Raw genomic sequence first — 16,562 nt, 5'->3', positions numbered from 1 at the left:
ATAGGCCTTAAGTTTGTTATGTAGAATGAGTTGAGTTTAACAGTCATGCTATTGTAGACTACTATGCATTTGTCTGATATCTGGAAACTTTTATACTGTATTTGCTGTATGAAATAGAAATTAATTTTAAACATCTGGTGGTAATTTTCATATTACTTTTGTTCTAATTCAAGACCTATTTGCAGAAACACAAAGAAGCTTTGCCATCTACAACACAAGCTTTCCAGACAGTTACTACATCGGAGACTGTTTTTGCTATGAGAAGTTATGTGAAAGAGACTACTAAAAAACAATCAGAGGTACAAGAGATGTATTTTTCCTTTTTGTTAAGTACTGTGAAGTAAAATTTTGTTTTACATAATTTTTTGGTGATAATTCTTCTTAGTGATTCAGTTCTGATTTTCAAGTGCTTTTTCTAATAGGGAAGGTTGAGAAATCAGCTATATATTAATCATAATAAGGGTAGAAAAGGAAGAATCTTGTTTGATTTATGTTTGAATTCATATGTACAGTAGTTCCGTAAGTAAAAAGTTGCTGTATTTAGAAAAGAATAATAAAAACAAAGGAAATGTGCTTTGTTGAAGAAGTTAGCGTTAATAGGTAAACAAAACTTTTATCATGTGATTAAGTTTTACTAGGTGTTGATGTTTGGAGTGTGAAATATTTTTAAAAACAAGTGTAATTTTTAGAGTACAGATTATTGCTTTGCTTGAGACCTTTTCAATTTATGCTACACTGGTGGAACTGCTGGAGTAACCAAGATTAAAGCTATAATTTTGAAAACAAATATTGAATTTCAATTTTTGCTGAGTATTACTCACTAGAGGGACCTCCCATACTCACTGCATTGCAGTTAGCTTCTTAACAAGCAGAAGCAGCTGCAGGAAAGACACCAGTTTGACCATGTGGGTGAAGGGCACCTCTACTGGAGTTTAAAGTTTATAATTATGGAACATAGAAATTACTTTAGATGTTGTATGTGTTCATACAATGCGTATGTACTAACTTCTTTTTAACTCTTCCTGAGATGCAAAGTACATGGGTGATTATCTGTTTTCCTCCTGCTACATTGAGCATCCTGGATTGCTTGGTTTAATAGCAGTTTATTTTATTGCAACTGCCAAGCTTTTGAATTTTTTCATATTTTCTATATTTGTATCCTTAAATTTTTTCAGAGGCAGGTCTGTTGGTTTCTTAATGGTTGGGTTCACTTGTTTTTTGTACTCTTTCATCATTTCCATCTGACTTAAGCTAGAGAGGTCATTTATGTGCAATGTTAGTATATTTTATACTGTGTTATGTTTGTTGTTTAGTATGCATAATTTAGTGATTTCTATGGATGTTCTTAAATTAGGTTTTTATGTGCAGTGATAACATACCCTTTAAAGGTATGTCGTTTTAGTGTATGCTCTTGGCAGTGATATATTTTGGTATATTCCATTCAGTAATTTAGGATATACACTTTGTATGCTCTCTGGAGTGATTTATTTTTAATATTTTACATTACTTTTTTAGATTTCTGAATCCTTCAAATGTTGAGGCAGATAATGAGGTAAATATTAAATGGATTTCAGAAATCTTTAATGACAAAGACTTTGCAAGACAAGGAAAAACCAATGAATTTTGGTTTTATGTTATAAAAAACATGTTTTGGTGCAGGAAAACCCTGTTTTATGGTTGCTGTTGTGAGTCCTCAGAGGAGTTACATTCTCATGGTCCCCCCAGGGTTACATGAGACAGACCAACCAATCTCAGAGAATTTTCTTATAGTTGGTCTCAGCCAGAATAGTGCTTGTTGGCACAGTGATAGAATATAAAGGACTCAGGACAAGAGGACTCTATCTCCTGTCCACAGCGACTACCTTGGTTTTCCCTTCATCTTACTGGCACAGATGTGATAACAGGGCATATGTTGGCTATCTTCTTCATCACACGCCAAGTCTGTGCAAGATAGATGTTAACCCAAGTCCCATGCATTTTCATCAGGGAAAGTGGGTGGGTTTAAGGACTCACAGCGACTACCAAAAATAGGTTTTTCCTTTGTCAAAACCTGTTTTTTGATAGCGTAGCTGCTGTTCATCCTCATGGAGGATGGATGTCTTTCTCGCGATCATGCTTTTTATATACTCCTCCCCCTCCAATGGCCATGTCACAGGCAGAGCAACAGATGAGCAGGTGGGCCACTACACATGGAGGGTGAGAGTCAAGCTCATGGAAGGGTTAGCATAGTAGATATGATTTGCTCTTATGAAGGTTGGTGGTGGGCTTGTCCACAGTTATGGCGCATGATGTGCAGTAGAGCAGTCAACACAAGAGGGCCTGGCCACAGGTACAAGAGGCAGGCCCAGTTTGTAAGTCAAGCATTGGGCAGAAGGCAAAACCCTTATCCTATGACTGTTGCTTCACCACTATTAAGACGATGGAGATCCAGCAGGTGATCTGATACTGAAGAGTGTGAGGTAGTACTGTAGATATATCAACAGAGGTGCTTGCAAGTCATGTCTTGTGAAGTCCTTCACTGCCTGTGGCAGTACCACTGCTCTAGGAACCAGTTGCAATACATATCACAGATGGTGTGTGAGAAACAAAGCTGGCTTTAACAGCTACTGCAGAGGAGAAGAGGATCCTTGTCTGGGAAAGACATAGAGGTATACCAATTTTTGCTTGGGAGTCCTTGATATGTATGTTGAGGCAGAATTGTTAATCAACATTACAGAATGAACAATGTAATTGAACACTATAGCACATGTGAGTTGCAACTGCCATTGTATGGAAAGACTGGCAGCTTTTAACATACAAAATTAAAATACAAAAATTAACGTGATAATCTCTGACACTGCGAAGAAATGAGTATTATATGGACACTAGATTAATAATTTTCACTGTATTAATGAATACTTACAATAAAGAACCAGGTACAATTATGGGCAGCAACAGACAATTAATACTCTGAGAATTACAAAAATGTTGAACAATATTACAAAAATTGGGAATTCCTAGAGAAAATAAAAGATTGTTAACACTGGGGGCCCAGAAAGACATAGTAAATATAATATAGTAAGTAGATACCTAGTAATATTAAAAATTTCTAAAAATTTTACGAAGGTAACACAGCTCAACTCATTGTTTACTGCAACACAATGTATAGATGAAAAATGGGGATGTTGCAAACACAAATGAAAAATATTTCAGATATCTAATCATTAGGTAGTTAGTGGCAAACTAAACCTAAACACAAAGGAATGATAAATAAAGCCACAACTGTAATGCATACTTTCACATCATCTTGATAATTGATAAAGAATTTTGTCTATTACTTGAAAATAATCAATACTGATGAAACTGGTGTTTATTCAGACAAACCAATGACAGCAAAGTATTTACTGATTATAAAAATCTCTGTTTATCACTTGCTAAGCATAAAGTGAAAAGAACTGAAGGAGCTTGTGATTTATAAAGATAAAATGAAAAAATTCATGACAATCTCTGCTGAAGCAGACACTTTGGGTATTAGCAATATACTGTAGGTACATTACACTAGCTGAGGCTGAAGAAAAAGGGATATAGTTAGATGATACACACCAAAGCAGCCACAGTGATCACGCAAAGTTGGGACTGATGAGCCAAGTGACTCACAGACCACCATTGTGATGGAACAACCTGTTTTAGAAATTTGGTTAGAATGAATTTTGTTTGTACCCAATCAGACTGGTAAAGTGCAATTGCAAGGTTGTCACCTTGAAATGTATTTGATTGCAAATAATTTCAGTATCAATAGTGAAAGGCATTCTGTTTAGCATTACTTGAACTTGACCCCTTATTGAATTTGAGTTTAGTTGCAAGTTTTGCTCATTGTTACACTGAAGAGTGATAGGAAAGGATGGTCTTTATATGGCAAGTCCCTTTCATTTTATGTTTATCTAACTGCCAAATAAGATTGGAGGAATTGTTATGATGCACCAAAACTCTTTAATGTCACCTCCATAGGAGTAATTTTGCAGAGATACCAGTGTAGTAAATACATATCATATTTATTCTAAAAAGGTTGCTTTGAGATGTTTTGTAAAGCAGAGAACAGTTAATTATTTAAAGAAGTTTGTATAAAATTTGCATAATGCGCTAGGATGTGGTCTCCTGCAAAGTGATACATTATAACAGGATGTTTGTGTTTAGAGATTAATATATTGTCAAATATTTTTATAGGCTGGAAAAGATGACGATGAAGGGTATCTGGCAGAAGTCTCAAGGTTGGCAGAAAAGATTGGTGAACTAAGGAATAAAACTAAAGTTACCCCATCATATGAAGAAGCTTTGGAAAAGGCCGAGGTAAACACTATGATTATTGTTTTCACTGTTTATGAACTTAGGACATTTGTAAATGAACAACTCATAAAAGTGGTATCATGTTTGAACTTTTGAAGAAAAAAAAAAACTGTTTCCATTCAGTGATGGAAAAACATTAGAAACTTTCCAGATGTTTAGGTTACAGATAATCCTCTGATTATAAAACTTTCCAGAAGTTTAGGTTACAGGTAATCTGATTCTGATGAGTTTTTGAACTTTCAAGTTTATACTGAGTGCACAGCACATACTTTTTAATTTGCATGTAAAGATTAAAACAAAGTGCTTTCTCATATTGTAACACCATGATTAGGGCTGTACCTTGGTCTTCTCTACTCTAATTAATTAAAAACAAGTAAATGCAATAGTTTTATTTTTTATTAGACTGTGTTTTATTGTTTGGTTTTTGTTTACCATACTGTAATTTGCTTGTAGGCTTTGGAACATGAAGTAGCTGAGCTGGAGCCTGACATAGCCACCATCATATCAAGAGGTGATACTTTGACCCTTACAACACATATGGTTGATGTTCACAAGGCAAATGTTATTCGCACTGCTGTGAATGACCTTCGAAACCATTGGTCTGCTTTGAAAAGTGAGACTGAGGTAAGCTAGCCCATGGAGAACTTACAAAATATTGTAAACTTTGTTTTGAATGAAGTAAGGTGATTTTCATAATGATACCAAATATGAAAAAATATGAGTTTAAAACTCTTGGAATGATCAACCAAGATGTATGGTAATTCATTTAAGGGGAATATATTGAATACTGTAGCTGTAGGGAAGCCTTTATCTTCTTCAGAGCATTTGTAGCTATTAATGAATTAAAAGCACTGCATCATTTGAACCTCTTTTCTCCATATCTTCCTTCACTTTATCTCGCTATCTAATTCTCTGTCTCCCGCTCGATCTTCTTCCTCTAACAGGTTCTTCCCAAGTCCTCTTCACTCCCTTCTCTTCATCCATCCTTGACACATGCCCATACCATCTCAATCGTGACTCTCTTATCACCTCTGTTATCTTTATTAAGCCTGCTCTTCTTCTTATTTCATAATTTCCCAATCTCTCAAGCAGCAATATTTCCATAATCCACCTCAGCATTCTCATCTCTGTTCTCTCAAGCTTTACTTCCTCTTTTCTTCTTAGAGCCCATGCTTCTTATCCATGCATTAACACTGGTCTTATCACTGTGCTATAGATCTTGACTTTTAGCTTGATTGGCATTTTCTTATCACATACAACTCCAGCTACATCTCTCCACTTCCCCCACGCCACTTTTATCTTACTGTCCACTTCAGCCTCACCTCCTCCCTCATGGCTTAAAGTAGATCCTAAGTATTTAAACTTTTCCACCTGTTTTATAATGGAGCCTCTTCTTTCTTGTAATACTATTCTGTCTCTACCTTCCCTACTGCTCACTAAAACCTCTGTTTTATTTACATTCACCCTTAAGCCACCCCTCTCTAAAGACTCTTGCCACTCTCCAACCCTTCTCTGTAGGTCCTCTGCATCTTCAGCAGTAATCACCAGATCATCAGCGTACAACAACTCCCACAGCACTTCATTCCTGATCTCTTCACTCAACACATCCATGACCAGCACAAACAAAAATGGGCTTAATGCTGACCCCTGGTGTAATCCAACACTAACTTCAAAGTTTTCTGTTTTCCCAACTGCTGTTATTACTTTTGTGCTCATTCTCTGATATCATCTTGACCAGCCTAACCAACTTTTCTGGGGCTTTCCTCTTCCTCAAACACCAAAACCACTTCTCTTGGGATTCTATCGTATGCTTTCTCCAGGTCTATAAATGCACAATAAAGCTCCTGGTTTCCCTCTAGCCTCTGTTCCTGTAGCTTTCTTACTGTGAAGATGGCATCCACCGTCCCTCTTCCTCTCATGAATCCATACAATCTCTCATCCAGTATCCTCTCTAAAACTTTCAATCCATGCTCTGTTAATTCCTCTGTAGTTACCATACTCCATGACAACTCCCTTCTGCTTGTATATATATACCATTAGACTATAGTAATTTGATCATTTCAATTTGGAACTCTGATGGACCTGGTGCTTTACCATTCTTCATTTTACTTGTTGCTCTCTTCACTTTCATGTTACTATGATATAAACAGTTTACTTTTCTTGATTGCTCTCTCCTCTCATCCCTAGCAGGCTGTACACATATTTACAGAATGAAAAACTAAGATTTTTCAGCATGTGAGGCACTGGGTTTCCATTGTTGGTGTTCCATGTCACTGAACACCATTCCATTTTTCCAGCAGATGTGTAACACAGTTTTTGTGCCTAACTGAGCATTGTAGTATAAGTCAGAGTTAGAGGTTTGTGGCTCTGAAACAAAAATGAGTTTACTCTAAATTGTTTGTGTTCTCTTTAATACAGGGGGTAAAGGCAAATGCAGAAAAAGTTAATGAAGAGGTTAATGCTGTATCCAAAAAGGCTGATGATATTGTTAACTGGATTAATGATGTCTCCAAGAGACTTCATCTTGTTAACAATGATGAGAGTCAACTCCAGGTAATGATAATAAATACATGGTACTTTAAAATAAACATAACTCTCTGTTATATTTATTTTAAAGTATCATGAAAACCATTTACTGTATTTTAATTGGGTGTTTCACAAATTGTGTTGTGTTGCTTTTTCTTTGATTTGTTGGCTTCTGGTCTTCATATGATTTATTTGTTATAATTAACATAATGACATCCTTTACACTATACAGTCAGGTCTGTAATGTTGCAGTAGACTATGATGTGAATTTATGTGTCACTGTTTTGGGATCTATATTTTTTTTATATCTACAGGCTCTTGAAAAGGAGATGGCAAAAAAGAAAGAGGAGCTAGATGATCTCAATAACAGTGGAGCTCTTCTGAAGAAGTACAGATACAACCACATCCAACCCATCTTAACATTGTTAAATACACGATGGACTGAAATAAACATGCAGTTCAGGCAGTATCGCAAAGTTTCACTTGAAAAGAAGACAATTGTGTCTTCATCAAAAGTGGAAGCAGTAAGTATTGAGAAAATACATAAATGATTGTAATATGATTCATAGCTTATGTGTTGATAGAGGAGAGAAATGTTTTTGAAACTCCCTCCTTTACTGTATGTTTTTTCCAGAAATTAAACATTTAATTTGGCAATTTACCATAATTAAGTTTATGTTGTTCACATAAAAATATCTTTTTAGGAAGTGGAATCAACAAATGTACCAGATTTCGTTGCAAGTGTCAATCGTCTTAGAGAAGCCATATCTGCAATATCTCGTCAGCTAAGCGCAAACAAGTTGGCTGGCAATCATTATGATAATCTTAAAGGACAAGAAGATGAGCTTAAGGTAATATATAAATGAATAATATATCCTAAGTCTTGAAATTTTAGTTACAGTGATAAATTTTCTTTGATAGCAGTGTAATTAATCTTGATGAAGAGTTACCTGTTTCTATACAGTCAATTGATATGGAATTGATTCCAAACATAATTTGGAAATTTTGAATTGTAATATCTTTATAGAAGTGATGCAAGAAGTCAGAAAAGTAAATAAACTGGCGCAGGGTTGTGGAATAAGAAAATGAGTGTGGAATGGTTGATGTTTGTAGATGGTAAAGTACTAATTGGGGATAGTGTAGAAAAATTGCATAAACTAATTGAAGATTTGGAAATATTTGCAAGAGAAAAAAGCAAAATGTGAAAAAACCCAGAAGAATGATATGCATAGGAATTCAGAGTAAATATAGTAGATTAGATTAAGTGAGTAAAGAGGTGAAGCAAGAATGGTAGCAGGGTGCGTGCATATGTTTTGTAATAGACGTGGAATGACTGTAGAGGCTAAACTGGAAAGGTATGAAATAATTGTTGAGCTAGCTCTCCTTTATGGAATTGATGTATGGATGCTGAATAAGAGTGAAAGAAAAATGTTTATGCTGTTGAGATGAATACTGTGTACAGTATGTATAGCATAAGAAAAACTGAAATGATGGGAAATGTGGGGAACACTGATGTAGTAAAAACAATTGTGCAGTTAAAGGGATAAATAGCCATGTTTTGAGATGGTCTGGTCATGTGGAAAGAATGGACTGAAATCATGAGAAAAGGAAAAGAGTAAGTAGGTGGCACTACAATAGTAGGGAGGAGGAAAGGAGGGCCTAGAAATTACTGCATAGACCAAGCAAAAGAGCCACATAGAGGGAAAGGCCTTAATATCTGAGCATAGTGAGAGGGCATGCATGTTAGAGGTGAATAGAACAGTATGTCTAAGGGTAAGAAGCACTGCTGATTTTTACTGGTCTTTGAAGTAGCTTAACGTATGGAAGTTGTCAGCATGGTGGTTATTCATTTTTTAACACCAGAGTATGAATATGGCAGTGACTGTTGTGATCTTTTCCTCTGGTTTAATGTTAAAAAAATATATATTAGAATTATGAGCTCTAATATTGGTGATGCCTTTACTTTAGAAGTCATGGAAGTAATATTTTGTATAAAGAGTAATTGACTACTTGAAATCTTTTGTTCCTTTTCAGTCTATAAAAGGAGGAATAGAGACTTTGAAACCTAGGGTAGATGGTCTAGAAGAAGAACGAAATGCTACCATAAAGAATGTTTCACCTGTTCAGTCTGAGCAAGTGCGACGTGTCATGGATAAACTGAGAGAGGAATGGGCCCAAGTAAGACAGTTTCTTTTCTTTCTTTTTTTGTCTAGAAATATTTTTCACAGGGTCTTTCATTGTTTGGTCAGAAAAGTTTAATTCTGACGTGTACTGTACATGGATAATAGTGTGTAAAGACCATGGTATGAAATTTTTTCCAATCTGAATAACAAGAATTTTAGTGAACAAATCAGTTTGTCACTTGAACTACTCTAGTTCTAGTTTTCACTGTTTCACTGTCAAACATGAAGTATGTTTGATAATTTTATATCCATATTTCCAGGTTAATCGTGGCTACACAGAGCGTCATTCACATTGGTTACAATGTTCTGAAAATTGGAGAACATTGCAGAAGACCATAGAAGAGTTTAGTGTCTGGCTTACTAGTATTGAAGAAAAAGTCCAGACTACTGCTAGTCAATCTTTGCCTGAAGCTAAAATAACTCAAAAAGAATTAGAGAAACAAGTTACTCTGAAACACAGGTAAAATTATTGGTAATGTACTTTTCCATACATAAATGCTTCATCAACTCTTACAGTATTTATTGAAAAATTATTATAAAACAAATATTTACTTGAATAGTTTGTCAATACTAATTTGCCATAATTCATTTAAAGTATATATAATTTACTGCAAGAACTAAAATTTAGTATTTAGTGGTGTTGTAACTATTGATTTACTTGTGTTTTCATGATCAGAGTTGTTAGTCAGAATGGTTGAATTACTCTACAGTTATTTTGTCAACAGTTTTGTGAAAAATGTTGTAAATTGCTGAAAATAAAGGATTTTAGAAGTCTTAGATTATCTTGGTAATGTCTTTATATTTTGTTATTTTTTTGTCAGGCCTAGTCAGACTCTGCAGTCAACCTGTAAGGAAATTACTGATGCTATTAATCCAGAAGAGGGCAAACGGCTTCAAGAACGTGTAGATTCTCTTATGAAAAGATGGCGTTCTCTTTTATTGGACCTAGCTGCACGAAGAGAGAAGTAAGTTCTTTATATTTATAAGGTTTCACTAGAGAGATATTATTTATAATAACTTTACCAAGTTTTTAAATATTACAGTATTTGGATTTTGTAATATTTCATTTCACTGATGAGGTCACTGAGTACTGCTTGGGTGTGGGTGGTCCCACATGACTTGTGAGTAAGGACAGATGCCACTAGTCCTTTGCATATACAGTTTGATTGATTTTACCAGATTCCAGCTGGTGCTAGAAGTTTATCCTAATGTTGAGACCTCAGATTTGTTAGTTATGAAAAATACAAATTAAATTGAATAATTTTGTCATTTTATCAAGAATTATTGCTTACTCATGCTTTTTATTTAAGAATTGCTGGAGAGGAAGGCAGTAAAGAAGGTTCAAATGTGGAATATGAGGCATTGGTGACATGGGTAGATCAAGCTCAAGCATTAATGGATGCTCCTGTCAATGTAACAGATGAGGCATCATTATCAGCTCATACAACAATGGTTCAGGTATGTCAGTGATATTTATTCCACTGAGAAAATTTTTTATTAAAGATGTGAAGCAATTGGCTTGACTATGTTTAAGCAGATGTTGTATACAAGGAGAAAGCTGCATTTGATGTGCAGATATGCATTGACTTACTACAAGTGCAACTTATGACAGTCTGCGTTTACGACATTAGCAAAAAAATTTATGAAAATAAGAAATAAAAGTTATAAAAATTTGCAAAATATTGTGTAGCAGGCAGCACTTATGAGTAGCAGTCCCAGTGATGCGTGTAAAGCAGGCCACACATCAGACATTTATATTTAGCATGGCGAGTGATCATGCAATTAAATAATTTAAGAACGAATGGTTAGGTTGGATGGATTAACCAAGTTTGATGTACATCTATTTAAAACGTTTACTCGAAAGGTCTCTGACACATACTGACATTTAATTGTACACCAGCTGCAGTCTGTAGCAGTGCATTATCAAACATGTTTGATGGTTTGTGGCCTGCCTAACATGCATGCGCATGCACACATCACCTGCTTTCATTTCTCTCTCGCTCTACACTCTGTCTCATGCTCGTATCAGTCTAAAGAACAGTAGCTGTCAATTACGTTTCATTTACTCTTTAAAATGTTTTTATTAAGCCACAGTGTGCTGACAGAAGGGGCACTTTCATTGTCAACAATTTGTCCAGCCAAAAAGGCAAGAAAGAATATCAACTTGGAATTAAGACTGAATGTGATAAATCAGTATGAGGGGGGGAAAGAATAAAAACAGTAGCATGTGACCTAGAACTTCCACATTCAGCAGTGTCAACGATTCTTAAGGATCGAGAACACGTGTGAAGCTGTGATAAGGTTTTGCTTCAGTGAACTCCACTGAAATTACGAAGACCAGATTAAAGTACGAACACCATTAAGCCATATTGCTATCAAGGCAAAGGCTAGAAGTCTGTTTCAGACCCATAAGGAATGTGCAGGTGATGACTGTTTAGAAGAATTCATCACAGATACTGGATGGTTCAAAGGTTCAAAAGATTTAGCATAATGTTCGGGTAACAGGAGAGACAGCGAGAAAGTTTGTTGATAGTTTTGATGAATTCACAAAAGGAAAAGGATAAAAGATTATAACATTTCTCATGCAGAAACTTTGTGAGTTAATAACCATTCTTAGAAAAATTAAAAAAAACTCTAGAGTAAATGCAAAAACGTAAACATCATCAAACATATGTGCTCCACACACATGATATGTATACTGAAAAACATTTTGTACTGTTATGGCAAAGTGTAAATTGGTTGAGAACAGAGTAAAGGTCAGTAATAGTAAAGTACTTTCCAATACTGTGGTGCAATATTCATCAGTCAACAGAAATAAGGTTACACTAATTTTATTTGGGCGCTTACCATCTTCCTGCCTAAATTGCCACTTAGTATTTCTGAATCAATAGTTTTCACTTTGCGTGAGCTCAAATATTCTATAGAATTTGTACATTTCATTGATTGACAATAATGTTATGTTCTTTAAATGATACTCTTCCATTTTCCCCCAGTGACCAGTTGCTTTGTGCTCTGTACTTACGAGAGAAATATAAAATGCAGTGCTAAAAATACATTTTGGATATGGACTGTGTCTGACCTTTTGAGACTGTTAAAAAGGCATTTACAAGATGCTGGTTTGGATTTATGAAGCAAATATTATTTTATGAATTTTGTCTTTATGAAAAGTTTAATTAAGAGATTTGTTTGTAACTGTACACAGTAATAAACTTATATTGTGGAATAGTACTCATATGGAATCCTCTCTTTGCTTTCAGAATCATCTTATTGAAATAACCACCAAACAGAATTTGCTGAAGAAGTTGAAAGATTCAAAATCAAAAACCCTAACCCCATCACAAATAACATTGTTAGAAACAAATATGTCAAAGGTAAGTTTGGAATGGTCTAAGATTTTTTTCTCAATAGGGGTTTGATTAGAGAATTTCCAGCAGGTATATAAATGATTGAAGATTGCTTCTGGTGTTTCTGTCTGTATGTTACCATAATACAATGAATTATAACTTTTTTGTGTGGAATTGGTACAGTTCAACTTTTCCATTACATAATGTACATTTTGATGTTAATGATTAACTGCAAGTTCAAGCCATTGGTTATATCTATTATATCATTTTTTATTTTATTAGTCATAGTCTGTAGCTTCATTATATTCAGTGCCATGTCATTAAGGATATGTCACTGGCTTAGTAACTTTGAGGTTACTAATTGAGAATGTGTTAGAGAACCATACTGTATTATCTTTACATTCTGGTTTTGGTTTATCCTTTTATATGGATTTTTATGTCCAGTAAGGAAATTATAAGTTTTCTATTGTAAATAGTTATTTGGAGTAAATTATAAACGACCTTTTTGTTGGCAAATAGTTTAGAAGTATTGCTGAAAATGTAAATTACTTATCTTAATATGTTACATGAATAAAAAAGAAAGAAAACAAAATGAGGATAGGTCTAAAGATTCTACTTTCCTTATCAGAATTCTTGACTTTTGTTTACAATGTCAGTACTCTATCTGGTATTAAAAAAATTGTTATGTGAATCCACAGTAACTTGTTTTTTAGCATATTGTCAATGATATGAATGAAATTACAAAACAAGGGTTTCATTATTAAAATTGACATAGTAATGCACTGCATAATTACTGTGGAATGAGTACTTTTTAATAGGCTTTTAAGTTGTTTTATTCTCTTTGTTTTGTAGGTTGTCAAATCATTGCCAGATTATAAGAACATGATGGATACCAAGTTGGGTGTAATCAAGACACTGGTCACTGATGTTGAAGATTTGTATAAGTGGACAGAGGAGATGCGAGTTAAGACAGCACTACACAACTTATCAGAGGAGGAAGTAAAAATGATGAAAATTACCCTTCATGAAAAGGAGGTTTTGTATGAAAATCTTGATTCCACCTACTGGGTTTTAGCTCAAGATGCTGAAAGCAAAGGACTCACTGTGGCTGTAGGATTGAAAGTAAGTACACTTCCTGTCCAGTGCATGCATTTCCTCATTACAGTATTTTAGGAGTTTGTTGTTTTTTCAACCATCAATTAGCCAAGGGAGGCATACATCTGAGCTGGGCTGGGTGTTGGCATTAATCTTTCTTGTCTTTACCTTCATACATACTGTACTTAAAATTTTGTTATTAATTTATTGAGCTAATGACATGAATTGAGCATACTGTCTCCCTCCAGAAAGGTGTGTTCTTCAGACGTTGTATTGGTAAACTTCTGAACAGTATAATCATTTAGTATACAAAACCGCTTCTTGTCAGTCACTTGGTCTCTTAGAGAAGCTGGCATGTTTTATTGTGCTTACCCTGCTAGTTTCTCAATTCAATTCATTGTGCCTGCCATAAACTACTTCTGTAGGCAGCTTATTGCATTTTGTCATTTTTTGATCTTTCCACATTACATAAATTTATAAATACTACACGGAATTATAAATACACTTCAGGTTAGATTTAGAATGTCATAAAAGGAGACAAACTGGAACCAAAACTAAGAAGGTTTAATGATCTGCCAAAAAACCTATGTATAAAACGATAACCCAAGAAGGCAACCAAAATCAATATACTGTACTATGTTTGTATAGTAGATGAAACCTAATAAATAGTATACAAGAGTAAATATTTGAACAAAGATTAGATAAAAATACAATTCAAAAAGAATATATGATGTACTATTACAAATAAAAGTTGAGAAAATTAACCAAAACAAATAGAAAATATAGAAGAAAACCACCAAAATATTGTTTCAGAATGTCAAGATAATAAGAAAAGGCCATCAGAAAGAACTCATAAAAGCAAGACATAATATACTAATAACTACAATGAAAGTAGTTTGCCTGTCAAATCAAAATAAAAGAATACAAAAAAAAACAACAGCGATGTCCAGAAACAGATAAATTCAGTCCATCAGCATCCACGAATCATAAACCAGTCAGTGGAAACCCTGCCTCAAAATCAAGATATACCTAAAGAATATAAAACCACAAATCAAAATGAATATGTAAGGGGAGATGTAATCAACTCATCACAAAGACTTACCACAACAAAAATTTGTATAAAAATCAAGAGGCATAAACACAGTGAAACATGAGGAAGTAATCCATGCTTTGTTGTAATCTGCAGTCAAAACAGCATCTAATAAAAGATGGCCTTAAATACAGTTAGAAATTTCATAACTTACAGAAATGGAGAAAGTCATAAAAGTTGATACATACATATCAACCATTAGACAGCAAGAAAAGCATATCAGTGTTAAAGATAAATTACTAGGAAATATTCACGCAAAAGAGTCTCAAAAAGAGACTAGTAATGGAACAGTTAAACCCAAGAATGTTAAACCAATTACAAATAGGGACATTTCTAAAGCACAACAAAAATATAACTCCATTTAAAACAAGATACATAGTAAAACATCATCTTTTGTAAACCATAAAAATCTGACCATTTTTACATGAAACATTTAATAGTTATATATAATCCATTTGAAAGAAAAAGGTCATAAGACCAGATTACACCTTGTAGAAATTCAGATCCTCCCCAGAAACTATGAACCAATAGCAGTATGTTTAGAATATGTCAACAAACTGGTACTCGACTGTCAATAGTCAGCTATTTACAGTACTGTACAGGCAACAGCATCACGAAAAGAAGGAAACTTAGGAACTGCAGTAAGATAATTTATGATGGAATAATTGTGAATAAAACTAATTTACAATTTTCCACGATCAAGTTGCAAATATAAAACAATACTTATACCATCTTCAACTTATGTATCAACCCAGTAAAAATTATGTTTTAAATGGTTTTCAAGTAATATTGTAATAAGCAGTCTTAAAGGGCCCCTTGTAATAGCTGGCAATTTTAATGCCCATAACCCTGTTTAGGATTACTATTGTATATCACCAAATCTTGCAGAAAATGTATTAATGTAGTTCACATATTAAAATAATCTGTGCCATCTCAATGACGGCAAAACAAATACATATTTCTGAAAAGCATGTAGATGGACTTGAATAGCGCCATGTGACAACCTGTATTGAAGGATTTGTTGTGTGTAACTGGTATATTGTAATGATAAATATGTTTAGTGGGATTATTTTGTAAAAGAGAAATTAAGATTGCAAAATGTCCACTAGCATACAGGTTGTCACATGGCACTATTCAAGTCCATCTACATGCTTTTCAGAAATGTGTATTTGTTTTGCCATCATTGAGATGGCACAGATTATTTTAATATGTGAACTACATTAATACATTTTCTGCAAGATTTGGTGATATACAATAGTAATCCTAAACGGGGTTATGGGCATTAAAATTTCCAGCCATTACAAGGGGCCCTTTAAGATTGCTTATTACAATATTACTTGAAAACCATTTTAATCATAATTTTTACTGGGTTGATACATAAGTTGAAGATGGTATAAGTATTGTTTTATATTTGCAACTTGATCGTGGAAAATTGTAAATTTGAAAATCTAAGAGACCACAGTGAAACCAGTGATTTTAATTTATGAAATTTATAAAAAATGCAGCAGATAAACCCATACCCCATTCTAAACCACATCCTGACAAACATAAAGACCATGATTGTCTGACATACTTTTAGAATTAAAATTAATAAAACAAGGAAGTTCAACTGGAAGAATAAACAGTCTAAACAAAGGCTCAGCAAAATTGATAAAGCACAATGGTTACAAAGAGCAAAACTTACTAAAAATGGTTAGAATATTAATAGAAATTGATATACTGAAACCAACATAAAACAGACTCTGCATAGTTTAGAAAAGAAGTCATGCAAGGAAGTACAGTATATCATGGAGACAACAAGAAGAATATTATGGAAACAATGAGTAACAGCAATCTCTAACAGTACTTCTTTACAAAAAGTATAGCAAAAATTCAGGAAAATACATGAGACATTTGCCAGATCACCAAGTCATGCTTTGTTAGAAAATAAAGAAGCAAGATTCTTGACCCCCAAGAAACAAGCAACATATTAAAAGAGAAGTTTGCCAAAGTAAGCTGCAA

At 34.1% G+C, this 16,562-nt stretch overlaps 1 protein-coding gene across 43 annotated transcripts in view; it reads left to right on the top strand.

Annotated features, from left to right (window-relative positions):
• Nucleotides 1–16,562, top strand: part of LOC136854032 (dystrophin, isoforms A/C/F/G/H-like) — a 1,916,343-nt gene that overhangs the window by 336,586 nt on the left and 1,563,195 nt on the right. For all 43 annotated transcript variants that reach the window (XM_067130051.1, XM_067130067.1, XM_067130044.1 and 40 more), the window contains 12 exons: nt 186–299; nt 4,204–4,326; nt 4,777–4,947; nt 6,742–6,876; nt 7,164–7,373; nt 7,554–7,700; nt 8,884–9,027; nt 9,293–9,492; nt 9,854–9,997; nt 10,343–10,490; nt 12,290–12,403; nt 13,229–13,498. In XM_067130051.1, coding sequence (XP_066986152.1) covers nt 186–299; nt 4,204–4,326; nt 4,777–4,947; nt 6,742–6,876; nt 7,164–7,373; nt 7,554–7,700; nt 8,884–9,027; nt 9,293–9,492; nt 9,854–9,997; nt 10,343–10,490; nt 12,290–12,403; nt 13,229–13,498 — 1,920 coding nt within the window. The remainder of the gene's footprint in view (nt 1–185; nt 300–4,203; nt 4,327–4,776; nt 4,948–6,741; nt 6,877–7,163; nt 7,374–7,553; nt 7,701–8,883; nt 9,028–9,292; nt 9,493–9,853; nt 9,998–10,342; nt 10,491–12,289; nt 12,404–13,228; nt 13,499–16,562) is intronic.

This window comes from Macrobrachium rosenbergii, chromosome 28 (assembly GCF_040412425.1).
Source record: "Macrobrachium rosenbergii isolate ZJJX-2024 chromosome 28, ASM4041242v1, whole genome shotgun sequence".
In the NCBI taxonomy this organism is placed as follows: Eukaryota; Metazoa; Arthropoda; class Malacostraca; order Decapoda; family Palaemonidae; genus Macrobrachium; species Macrobrachium rosenbergii.
The sequence above is the reverse complement of the archived record's forward strand: the minus strand, read 5'-3'. Positions and strand labels throughout refer to the sequence as shown.